A 12,869-nucleotide genomic window follows, 5' to 3' on the forward strand; every position below is an offset into this window, starting at 1 on the left:
TAGTTATATAGTGATATATTTCAAGAACCTTAAGGTAATTTTGAACATTATAGGTTATAGCTAATATAAATAAAATGTTCAGGTTCTGTAACTCAGTATAAAATGTGCTTTATACAAAAAGGTTGACCTGCTGTTAAATTCACTCTTTGTTGAGGCTCTTCTTGCATGAATTACTGGATCAATGTGGCATAACATGGAGGGAAGCCCCCTGTGGCTCTGCTGTTGTGTTAGTGGAGCCCAGTTTGCAGAAACCTTCAGCAAGTCAACATGGTTGGATCTGGTGTTCCTGATCTCATCTTATATTTTTTCTATGGGATTTTGTTCAGGCTAGTTTCCTGGGCAGTGAAGCACACATAGTCAGCATTTGTTTTAACTTCCACCTTTTTCCATCACATTTTTCAATTCCACTTAACTTTAAGTTAAATTTATTTGGATAAAGCACAAAAGGAATCCAACAGTTGTTGCCTGTGTCTTGGATCATGACTCTTGAAGCACTGAGTCTAGCCACAGCACACACTTGGTGAATCTACACCAAACGTTTGCATGGGCTTTGCTTCACAGTCTTTTTAGTGCTATTGTTATCTTTGCTATTTGGACAACTTTTTATACGACAGGTTTTCCTTCCACTGAACTTCACATTGATAGACTCTGTAAGCTTCTTTAGCAGTGACACTTTGTGGCTAATGCTGCTCATGTAGCATGTCAGTGACTTCACCTGGAGAATTATCAACAATCTTGTCTATTCATTGGACATACTTTTCAGGAAGGTGATAGTTTTATGTTGAAATCCCTTTATTGGTGTTTTTTGTCCGTTTCCATTAGCTATAAGCCATAATATTCACCATTAACAGAAAAAAACATGTCAAAATGCAACCATGTATTAAATCTATAGTATTTCATTTCAGTAATCTAATTACTAAACATTTCAGAAATATTATAATTCACCTGTAATGTGCTTGTAAATTTCTCAGTTGTTTTGATTCTAAACTATTACATCCTGTCTATGACAACTGCATTGTGAACATTTCTGCCTTCAGCCTGTCCCAAGTCATCTTCTGAGAGAAAAATTAATCTTGTTCCTCGCCCTTCACTCCCTCTGCGCTCCTAAGCTCTCTCAAACCCCGGTTTGCTTTCCCGTCGCTACAGCGCCGGGCGGGGTGTTACAGTAGATTTAACTCTGGCTGGTTGACCAGTTGGAAGGAGAGTTTATTTTTCTTTTTTTAGAAATCCATTAAGGTTGCCAGAGCTGTCACACCAGGTGGACGAGAAGTTCCTGTAGATGGTTTTAAATTGATGTTATCTGTTTGCTTAAGTTTTCTATTACTTTACATCTAACGTTTTTCACGTCCTGAGCAGATTTCTCATTGGTTAGGACATTTCTCTTTGTGCCTTGTGCTTTAGTCACCTAAATGTTTTCAGGTATTTAACTTAGTCATTATAGCAGCCTAAATGTGTATTTGTCTTAGTATAAACATTTTTCTTCTTTCATAGTTTCACTATTTCATAATTTCTATAAGCTATTATTTAATGTGAGTGTTTTCATAAAACTATCTGTCTGTAGAAATTTACCTTTTCTGTATGATTAAGACGATCGCCTCAAGGATACGCCACTGTATTGCTGGACTCTATTTATAGCACTGTGCCGTCTCTGTAAGGTGCACACCTCCCTCCAGTGGCAAGAGTTCAGAAAAACACAAACTGAAATATTAAGCCATGCCACAAAAAAAACAATAAATCAGATAATTTATTGCTAGAAAACACAGATATTATTTTGCGTGTGAAAGAGCCCCTCTTGTTTGCTGTGAACGCTTGTCTTTGTTTGTGTTTGCATTAACTCATGCAGATCTTTGTATGTGTATGTTTGTTTTTGTCTATGATTGCTGCTTCCATATTGCAGAGAGTTCTCTAAGGAGAGAGAAAAAGCTAAGGCTCGAGGAGACTTCCAGAAGCTGCGTGAGAAGCAGCAGCTGGAGGAGGACCTGAAGGGCTACCTGGACTGGATCACTCAGGCTGAAGATATTGACCCTGACAACGAGGATGAGGCTGAGGAGGGGAGCAAGCGAAACCGTAAGCAACCATCCTCTGCTTCCTCTCTCTCACAAGAAGCCAACATTGCTGAACTTGGATTATTAAGGAAAATATTCAGCAGCATTCATTTTTTGTTGGCATGAAAGCTTTGGGCTTCACTTACTGAGTTGCACATTTCCTGGTGACCAAATGAACTCGTTGCACTGCAACCTACAGGCAAACGAGGCTCTTCAAACACAAGATGTGCAAAGAAAAACCTGAACTCCGGATGTTAGAAAATGACTGCCAGGTAGTACAGGTAGAATAAAATAAATCACATTGTTTTATATTTATTTGCCAGTAATATATAGTTAAATTAAAGGTTACACACACCTGAATATTTTCAGGAATTTAAAAAAGTGTGTTGCTGTCAGCTCAGTTTCATAATCATCACAATTATTTAAGAAAAGTGTCCAAAAATATTCTGTAAATATTTTAGGTATTTTCCAGAGCAGTTAACTAAATATAGAAATTAACTGATAGTACTAAAGCAAATAATGTTGTCTTTGAGTGTCTTAGGACTTTTTTAGACTTTTTTAGACCAGGGGGTTTGCTTCGACTAAATCTTGACAAAATATATAATTCCATTGAAGAGGAAAAAATCTAGCAAATGACTTTAGCAGAAGAAAAACTCTCAATCCAGATCTTCTTTCTTTAAGTACCAAAACATGACGTAGAAGAGACAATATGCTTTGGCCTCACCTTGTATTTGATCATGGTAATTATAGCTTATTGAATCATTTGCATATTCATACATGAGCTCCAACTGCGATTGCCACAACCATTGCTCAGTTTCTCATTCTATATTACTTTTTAAGTTTCACATGCAGCATTACTCTGAATATTTTCCCAAAAGGCCGATGGTCCACACCTTTTTCGCTCAAAAATCCATCTTCATCCTTCTTCACGTGTCAGTCGGGTCTCCATGAGTCCCTGCAGCTAACATGTTCGCATGTTGGTCCAGGTCCTCGTCACTTCCAGATGCTTCCTGTGACTAACTGCTCTCCATTGTTGTTCTTCTGCCCAACTCAGTGTCTGCAGTCCAGTGTGACTCCTGCTGCTTTTGTCATTGTTGGATATTGATATTTTGAATACTGTTGTTGTCCTGTGGTGCTTGTCTGCTCTGACCCATTTTGATAGCACCCCACTCTCGCCCTCTTCCCCGCCCTCCCCATGTCCCTCTGCTGTGCCGTTGTGTCTGAATGCATGGGGGCTTGCATGCATTGCACATGAAGGGGTGACTCTGGCTGACCTCACCGAGAAGAAGAAAGGAAGGTTTGGGTGGTTCAGCCAGTCGTCCGACACTCATGGTAAATCCTGTGGTTCTCCCTCCAGTGTTCTCAAGCTTAGTGTGTCTGTGTGTGCCCAATCTGTATTTGTCTGTTGTTTTTATCACATTATGTAAATAAATAACCTGTGCTGATATTTAGTAACAGTTTTAGGTATGGATTGTCCTAGGAAAATGCTGAATTACCGAAAATATCATGTTATCCCTACACAACAAGTGAAACCCAAATTATCTCTGGTGATTTGCTACCTCACAATATATAAAAATACTTATTCTTATCCTTTTGGGGGTTTTTTGTATCTGTTGGTGAAATAAACTTTCTTTAGTTTCTTAAAAAAAGAGCGTTTATTGTATACTAAAGTCAGAGAATATGCTTGAAAACTCATATTTTACATCCTAGACCTTATTTTTTAGAAAGGGAGAGAGATAGTTTTCCCCCTTTGGATGGGACTCTTATTTTTATGCATTAAAATTAACTTTCTTAAATGGGATATTTATACACAGATACATGCTGTAACACAGGCTGCTAAGATCCAATCTCATAGCCAGATGGCACACATTGGAATTACATTTTCTAAATGATTATAGTAAAAACCCAAAAGCTTTGAAAAGATGAGTGGCTGATATTACTTTGCACCATATGCTTCAGGCTCAGGCGAAATGCAGTTCCTATTAACCAAAGCATATCAAGATAATTAGGGTACTTTATTCAGTTTACCTTGAGGGGACATGATGCTGCCAGATGTCTTTGAGATAGATAAAACTTTTAAAACCTCTAACCTTTTGCTGCTGATGCTGTAAAGCCAGTTGTATAAACACTAACCTCAAGCACAGCACTTCATTTTACATACTGACAACACGGATCATTTTAAATGCATCATTATAATTTTTTTATACTGATTCCAGTTTCCAGTTTTTGAAAAGCTTTGACCTTGTGATACCAATTCTGACAGATTCTGATTCCTTTCCTTTTTAAGAACTATTAGTTAAGACTATATACAATAAGATATTGTATATATACAATAAGATATTGTATATAGTCACTTAAATAAAAAGTGTAGCCCTTTTTATTTAAGTGGCTGTGGTTTACATAGAACTTTGTCACTGAAAAAAAGAGTTTTGCTAATACTTTCAAACATTGACAAAATAATTAGAGTTCAATCTTCCAAGCAGTCTTCACTAACAGTAAGTTATGCTGTTAGTGTGATTAGCATCACAAAACTAGCATCCTTCTTTGTTATTCTGAGAATATGCAAAATGTTGGCCTTCAAGCTGTGTGAAGGTTTTTCTCTCACACAGCTTGAATGAACCACAGCTTGTTGACATGTCGGACAAAATACCCTCTTTCATCTCTGCTTCCTCTGACTTCCTTTAAACTCCTCGCTGGGACTAAAAATAGCTAAATTAGGTCCCTTTTAATTAGTAATATCACTGAAGATTGTAGAGGCTGTTATCAACTTGACACGATGCATTCACTGATTGGGAATAAAATTGTATTTTTGAGTTTTCAGCACTGTGATCGATCCACAATCAAAACTTTTCAAGATGAAAATGTCCTCTTGTGTATTTACTAATAATAGTACTATATTACTTATAAAATCATCACAGACTGGTTTACTGTATGTTTGTCACTGTGCATGGTTTACTACTGGACAGCCTAAAGAATACACCTTCACTTCCTTATCCTTTCCCTTAACCTTACATGTCAGCCAATAAATGAGACTGTTTTTTTTGTGATAATAGATCTGTGCACAGTAGCAGCCACTTAACATACTTAACACCGTGTGCCCTAGTTTAAAAGCAGAAATCTGAATATGGGAAACGGGGCTAAACCCAGATCATGACTCCAGCAGTCAGCACTGTTTTCAGAGCTGAAAGCTGTCTGAAAGCTCAGGAATCAAAGACAACTTCCCCACATAAGCTCAGCAGAAGCACACTCCTCACCTGAATTTAAGAGCTGAGACATTTCATACGACTCATCAAGTGTCGCCACAGTCTGTCTTTATATTGTAGTAAACCAAGTGTAGCAGCATTTCAAAGACAAGTTATAGGAGCTCTGACCTACTCTCTCCAATGTCTTCCATGTTATTTTTATTCATTTATTTTTTTAGTATTGGTTGTCCCTGGTATAGCAGCTGTGTATTTGCCTGTAACATGACTGCCTTGCAGCACCTTCAGGATGATACTGATGGTGACAGAAACACAGCTGCTCCTTTTTGTTTCTATGGATGCTCTTGTTGCATTGCAGTACAATCAGAGATCTCTGACTGTCTTCTATTTACTGTTCAGCAGTGATGGAACGCTTTCCAGATTTTCTTTAAACTTTAAGAATTATGTGGATTAAGCATTTTATTTCTATTTGCACTTTTTGGAGTGGTTTGTATGATTTAAAAAAAAATCAAAAAACAAGCAGCATGTGATTTTATAGTTGCTAATGGTTGTTCTGTGTGATGCTGCAGCGAGCGTTCCAGCCAGTGAAACAGAGTCTGTGAACACCGAGAATCAGAACGGAGAGGATGAAAAGACACCCTGCTGTGGACCTTTGTGGTCAGTAAAGAGCAACTTGCAGCTAGTCCACATTGCTTTAAACCGTTAACTCATAATGGGATTTCACAACTTTTATCTCTCAGTACTCCTAACAGTTTTGTAAATTAATTTTTGTTTTTTCTTTCAGTCAGAAAATCTCAAAGTCAAAGTTCAGGTCAGTATATCTTTCAGGTGCATCTTCTAGTGCAAAAAGCTTCTGGTATAAGTTGTGATGGAATGTGACTATTAGCCTGTTAGCGGCTTTTGCTTTACTTTATACATAATGAATTTTTTTCCCGGGGATGATAAATTAGCAGCTTTCATAAGGTCAGCATGTACCTTAAAGTATTTTTATAGAAAAGCCTTACTCAGTGTTTTTAGCTCATTTGCTGTTCAGTATGACTTGCAAAATTCTACTCACACAGTCCCCTTGAGGATTGTGCTGTAGTATCAAGACTGCATTGTGTGTATTTTCTTATCTTAAGGTTTTATTTATCATACCCTCTCCTCTTGTAGTCGGCGCTGGCGTCGCTGGAACAGGTTTTGCCGCAGGAAGTGCCGTTTGGCTGTGAAGTCAGTACCTTTTTACTGGCTGGTCATCATCCTGGTGTTCCTCAACACACTCACCATCTCATCGGAGCATTACAACCAGCCTATGTGGTTAACACAAGTTCAGGGTACGATCTGAATGCACAAATATGTCTGTCTTCGAACAAGAACCACATCACAAATTGTTGGTGGGGTGGGGGTGGGGTGGGGGTTGAGGATTTTTTATGATAATCTGGGTAACCGTTTTCTAAATGCTTTCTCCAAGTGCTACCTAGAGCAAAACAGAGCAAATAATACAAAGTAGAGATGATGGAAAATATATAATAGAGGATGAGAAACATGAAAAACAGAGAGAGATGAAAAGATTGTAATGGATGGAGGATGAGATAAATAGGGATTAGAAATAACTGAGATAATAGGGGAGGAATGAAGTTTGTACAGATGTGGGATGAGAGGGATGAAACGAGATAGTGAAGAGTGATAACAAGAGCAAATAAAACTAGCAAGGAGGGATAAAAGGGATGAAGAAAATAAGGATGACGGTGTGAAAGAGAGAGATAAAAGAAGGGAGGGGGGAGGGATGGCAGATTTACAGAGAAAGAATGAAAGGATGGAAGAAAGAAAGGTTGAGATCAAAAGATTGTGATAATCACTGCTAATCAGGTTAGCCCGATAGAACAGCTTGAATAACAATGATGTGGATATTTCATTTGTCATATGGATCTACATTCAGCTGTGCACCGGCCTACACTGAACTCAGTCTCATTGTGTTTATGTACATTTTTGATTTGATCTTTTTGTCTTTTAATTCTTAGTCCTTAATGTTTGTTTTTTTATCTCGCACAAAGCATGTTTTATGTTTAAGAGACATCCATGTGATACAAAATAATATCGGTTAGAGTAAGAGAACAAAGAAATATACATATATTTACACTCCAAACACTGACTGCCTAATTTTTGTTGAAAACTTCCTCATTTGATTGTTTATTCTGTTTTTAATCAAGCAAGTTTAAATCCACACTGTAGTTATGTAGTAACACTGAGTTTTCAATGAAAAGATGCAAGTATTTTTTCTGATTAATGAAAATTAATGACAAATTGATTAATTCCATCAAATTAAATTGACAATGTCTTTCTGAAGGTTGAAATTATGTTTATATTTCTCTCAGATGTGGCGAACAAGGTGCTGCTGGCCCTCTTCACATGTGAAATGTTAGTGAAGATGTACAGTCTGGGACTCCAAGCCTACTTTGTGTCCTTGTTCAACCGCTTTGACTGCTTTGTGGTGTGCGGAGGAATCACCGAAACCATTCTGGTCGAGCTGGAAATCATGTCTCCTCTTGGGATTTCTGTGTTTCGCTGTGTCCGTCTCCTGAGGATCTTTAAGGTCACGCGGTGAGTTTATTTTGTTACTTGTGTTTGTTGGTGTATCTCCCCACTGTGCTGTTTATCTATTCGGGTAATCTCTTGTTTCAATCGGCCCTCGCAGGCACTGGCAGTCTCTGAGTAACCTGGTGGCATCTCTGCTCAACTCGATGAAATCAATTGCTTCCCTGCTGCTGCTCCTCTTCCTCTTCATCATCATCTTCTCCCTGCTGGGCATGCAGGTGTTTGGTGGGAAGTTCAACTTTGACGAAACCCAGACGAAGAGAAGCACCTTTGACAACTTTCCCCAAGCCCTCCTCACTGTGTTTCAGGTATTTTTTTATGATTAGACTTTATCTAACCAAAGAAAAGCTTGTTTAGAGTCTTTTTTTTAATATATTACCCTGAACAACACAAACATAAATAAGACACAACAACTTCCAACAATCAAACTACACAATGTTGGCATTTTAATTCAAATGAAATTACAATTATATGTTTCAGCCTCCAAGTTATGGAGATTTTTGGCATCTATTCTGGACCATATCCTTCATTTTCCTGTCTTTTAAGTTCCTGACTTTAGGTGCAGCATATTTAAAAGCATCTTTTCTTTTTTTTTTACAGAATTTATATGAAGCTTATTACTGACAAATATTGACTGTGTGCTTCAGGCAGTGGAAAACAGAAGAGAATTTATGTTCAAGTCACGCAGGGTTTGAAATATTTCTGAAACCAAAAGTTGGAGTCAGTCTCTTTTGTTGTGGATATGTTGCTATTTAGTGGCTTACAAAATATTCAGTGTTTTTTAATGTTTCCACATTTGGTGGAAGTACAAATACAAAACCTTTGGTGGAATTTCATAGGATAGATCTGTAAGAAAAATCTGAAAAGTGTGGCAGGCAGATGCATTCAACCTTTTTGAATCTCACTAAGTACTATCATGCGTTTAGATCCTGACTGGAGAAGACTGGAACGCTGTCATGTATGATGGGATCCAGGCGTACGGAGGCCCCTCCTCCACCGGGATGGTCGTGTGTTTTTACTTCATCATTCTCTTCATATGCGGAAACTGTATCCTGACTCATTCTGACACTCATGTTGCTACTATTTCATACTGTTTGGATTTAAGCACTGCAACAATGTGGTTTGTGGAGTCTTTCTTTGTTTTTAAATCAGGTGGTTATTCTTTACTGAACTTTTTGCTCAGATATCCTCCTGAATGTCTTCTTGGCTATCGCTGTGGACAACCTGGCAGATGCAGAATCACTCAACACAGATGAAGGAGACAAAAAAGAGTGAGGATCTGATCTTACTATTTCTTTCTACCATATTTTTGTTTATTATTATTATCGACACATGTATGGAAAAAGTACCTACAAAATTTTCCTGCAACTTACAGGGACAAAAAGGATGATGACAAAGATGAAAAGGTATTATCACATTTCATTCAACCACCAAACAAAAACTCATATACTAATTTATTGTAATACAATTGTCCACATTTTCGGATATATTTTTATTATTAGGAAGAAGAAGAAGAGGACAATGATGACAATGGAGGAGATGAAGAAGACCCAGAGGTTCCATCAGGTCCTCGGCCGGCCATCGCTGACCTGGTAAAGAAGGAAAAGATCATTCCGATCCCAGAGGGAAGTGCCTTCTTCATCTTCAGTAACACAAACCCGTAAGACACTTAAATCATCAGTGAACCAATGCTCAACCTATAAAAACAAATAAAAATTTTACCCACCATTGAAGATTCATTACACATTAAATCATAAAGTTGCATGTAGTGTCTTGCTGATATGTGATTAGCTATTCTTCTTTCTTCCAGGGTGCGAGTGTTTTGTCACCAACTCATCAACCACCACATATTCACCAACCTCATCCTGGTGTTCATCATGCTCAGCTCGGTGTCGCTCGCTGCCGAAGACCCGATCCGGAACTTCTCCGCCCGCAACATTGTAAGTCTGCAAAGCTTAAACAAAAAAATTATATCCACAACTGATACACATTTAGCACAGACCAGAGGAAGAAGTAGCTCTTTGGATTAATCACTTGTCAGGTAATAAATGTTGTTTGACACTTGACTCTCCTTAGTCTCGTCAAATGACCCCACTCTTGGTTTTTGCATGTTTTAGCTCTCTGAGTGTAAAGCAAATATATACTAGAGTCCTTGAGATTCCAAAGCCTTTATTTTTTACCTGACAATTTTTTTTTTTTTAACCTGCCAATTATTGAATTGTTTTAACATGTGATAAATTACAAATGTTCTTTTTTTTGATAAATAATAGCTGAATATATGAAAGAATAGATGTTGGAATTTTGTGGAAAAAAATTATTCCTTTTGTGTGTATTAATCCAGTGAGAGACAAAAAGTTGAGTTTTACAGTTTACTCTCACAAACCACTGGTCATATTTTGTAACAATTAGATTTAACTTAAAATCATATTTTTGTATGAAAACTGTTATTTATTAAAGTAAATTTGGCATTTATCTAGCATCATGTCCTTGAAGACGCAGCGAGGAGGTCATGGCAGAAACCTTTTTTGTAGCAGCATTCATAATATTGATACTGCTTTAAAGACAAAAGAACTGCATTTGAGGACAGAATCACATGAAAAAGGCACAAAATGTGTTAAGCAGCATACAAATGTGTGCTACAAAAAGATTAACAGTAAAATAAAAGAAATTAGATAACTTATAATTACCTAAGAACTGATAAACTTATATAAAGGTGGTAGGTTGATAAGTTATTCTGTAAAAATCTTCATAAAAAATAATATTCTTTTAGAAAAAATGTGATTGTTGTTTTTAAGGACCAGAATTACTCTGATTAATACGTTTATGTAGATAATACAACTGTGAAAATGGGAAATAGTGGAGCTTCTTTTGCACTGTTTGAGTAGAGTTATGTTAAAAGCAAGTATCTTAAGCAACTTTAAACATTTCTGTTTAAGAACTCCCTCATTAGATTAAGCTCTCATGTAGATCAGTTTCTAAATACTTGCTGGGCAATCCCCTCCAATGTTTGTAGTTGTTTTTCTCTGTAAGCCTAATTTTTACTGGATTCACAAAGTAAATTGCATTAAACACATGCAGGAGCACGAAGTCGACCAGGTGGATTCATTTGCACCCATTTCTGTGTCGGTGCAAATGACAAAGATCACAAAAAACAATCCAGATGTGATTTAGAAACAAGACAGAAGAAAGAGAGCTCCTGGTCCTGACCTGTTAACAGATTCCTCATCTTTATGAGCAGCAGCAAAAAAAACTACACCCCCCACCAAACTCTCTTTCCCCGCTCCAGTTGCTGCACTGAAGCGCCTGCTGGGAAGTTCCACTCATTCATAAAGTTTGTTTTTACCAAAGCATCTGCTTTTAATGCATTTTACACGAAGTACATAAATTCACAAACTATTGGCATAAAATATTTAGCAGACATCACTACAAAACATGTGAGATTTGTGACATTTCTGACCACAACAAAACAGCATTAAATGCACTGGTAATATTGTTTGGATATATTGTTCTTGACACTCCTTAGTCAAGAAAATATATCCAAGTTAAAAGATATCCAACCCCTATATTAAAAAGTGTTTTTGTCTTTATTGAAAAGATGTACAAATAAAATGGCTATATATTAAAATTACAACAAATATTCTGTTGTAAATATTTAGCAAAATGATAAATTGTCTTTTTTCAAAAGGTCATGTAACTTTTTTTTTAGATGGACTTCAACAAAAACGTCTTAAAGGCATGAACAGTGTTCCACTTAATGTGGACAAACTGTTTCATACTAAGCATCAGAAATACACAAAAGAGCCAATCTTCCCAGTGGAGTTAATCTAGAAAATATAGGATACATAAGTAAGCATAAAAATAGAATGTATTCGTATTATTGAGAATTTGCAGATCAGTTTCTGATCTGTTTTAAATCCTGGAATTTAGGATTAACTTTTATACATTTTTGTTTGGATTTAATTACTTGAAAAGAGTATACACATAAATGTAATGTTTCTTTTGTATCAAGCTCACACACCATGTTTAAGAGTCAACAGATGAGGAGAGTTCTCAGAAAAAAGTTTACAAAATGTGAAAAAAATTATTAGGTCACAGAGTTTCTTTTATTCTAACTAAAAACAACTTTCTGCAAACTAAGTTTAAGTTTTTTTTATAGCTGTACTCTATATTCCATGTGTTTCAATGGTGTATGAACTGAAAATATGGGGCTCTGAGGCATTACCTTTTAATGCATCTGATACAGTAGACATGGCATGTGGATTGTTTCAGCGTATGAAAACGCTTTGTAGCAAATGCAAACTATGCATGAGTGCTGTATAAATTTTATTGCTTTGACCTAGTAATGACATTACTGAATCTATGGTGTGCAGATACTCTGTGTAGCCTGGTAAAGATTCACTCACCTCAACATGTCAAATGCTTGGAGAGGCTGACATGGCAGTAGCCAGTGTTATTTGACCATCAATGTGCTCTCACAGCTCTTTAGACCAAGATGGTTTGGGGATTACAAAGTATTGAAAAAAAGATATATATGGCACCATGCCATAATCTAATTCACTTTGTTCTTATGAAATAGAACAGTACATATTACTCTTTTTCTCCCAGTACACACAGATTATACAAAATATGGGTTCTTAATAAACAAAACCCATATTTCATAAGGAAGACTTGATGTTTTACAAAATAGATTTGTAAATCTATTTATCTCAAGATAATTTTGTTATCTTGAGATTTTTGTCAAACGTCTTTTTAGATAAAACTGTATTCCTGACAAGGTAGGAGTGGTCTGACAGAAGCTTTTTAAAACAAACTCAAAAAGAAAACAAAATCTCTTATGAGCTAAATCCAGCAAAAACACTAGTGTGGTCCCGATTTTAAATTCTCAGGTAGGATGTTTAATTTTCCCTTTTAAATGCAATAGAGTCTCTATGTTTGACTTCGTTAACTGAGTGAAGTAACTCTTGGTAATCCTCCTTTGTAAATGCTTAAATATTTACTCCTTTCTTTCATCTTGTTTATGATGTATAAAGCTGCATGATGACTGTCTTTG

At 36.6% G+C, this 12,869-nt stretch overlaps 1 protein-coding gene across 16 annotated transcripts in view; it reads left to right on the forward strand.

Moving 5' to 3' along the window:
* Window positions 1–12,869, forward strand: part of cacna1da (calcium channel, voltage-dependent, L type, alpha 1D subunit, a) — a 75,430-nt gene that overhangs the window by 29,030 nt on the left and 33,531 nt on the right. For 12 of the 16 annotated variants that reach the window (XM_032549205.1, XM_032549207.1, XM_032549215.1 and 9 more), the window contains 12 exons: window positions 1,898–2,067; window positions 3,303–3,377; window positions 5,815–5,902; window positions 6,030–6,056; window positions 6,398–6,558; window positions 7,600–7,825; window positions 7,920–8,127; window positions 8,746–8,866; window positions 9,003–9,090; window positions 9,195–9,225; window positions 9,322–9,479; window positions 9,630–9,759. In XM_032549205.1, the coding sequence (XP_032405096.1) occupies window positions 1,898–2,067; window positions 3,303–3,377; window positions 5,815–5,902; window positions 6,030–6,056; window positions 6,398–6,558; window positions 7,600–7,825; window positions 7,920–8,127; window positions 8,746–8,866; window positions 9,003–9,090; window positions 9,195–9,225; window positions 9,322–9,479; window positions 9,630–9,759 (1,483 nt within the window). The remainder of the gene's footprint in view (window positions 1–1,897; window positions 2,068–3,302; window positions 3,378–5,814; window positions 5,903–6,029; window positions 6,057–6,397; window positions 6,559–7,599; window positions 7,826–7,919; window positions 8,128–8,745; window positions 8,867–9,002; window positions 9,091–9,194; window positions 9,226–9,321; window positions 9,480–9,629; window positions 9,760–12,869) is intronic. The other 4 variants (XM_032549212.1, XM_032549217.1, XM_032549219.1 and 1 more) reach the window with 1 other exon arrangement.

Source organism: Xiphophorus hellerii, chromosome 20, assembly GCF_003331165.1.
Source record: "Xiphophorus hellerii strain 12219 chromosome 20, Xiphophorus_hellerii-4.1, whole genome shotgun sequence".
NCBI lineage: Eukaryota > Metazoa > Chordata > Actinopteri > Cyprinodontiformes > Poeciliidae > Xiphophorus > Xiphophorus hellerii.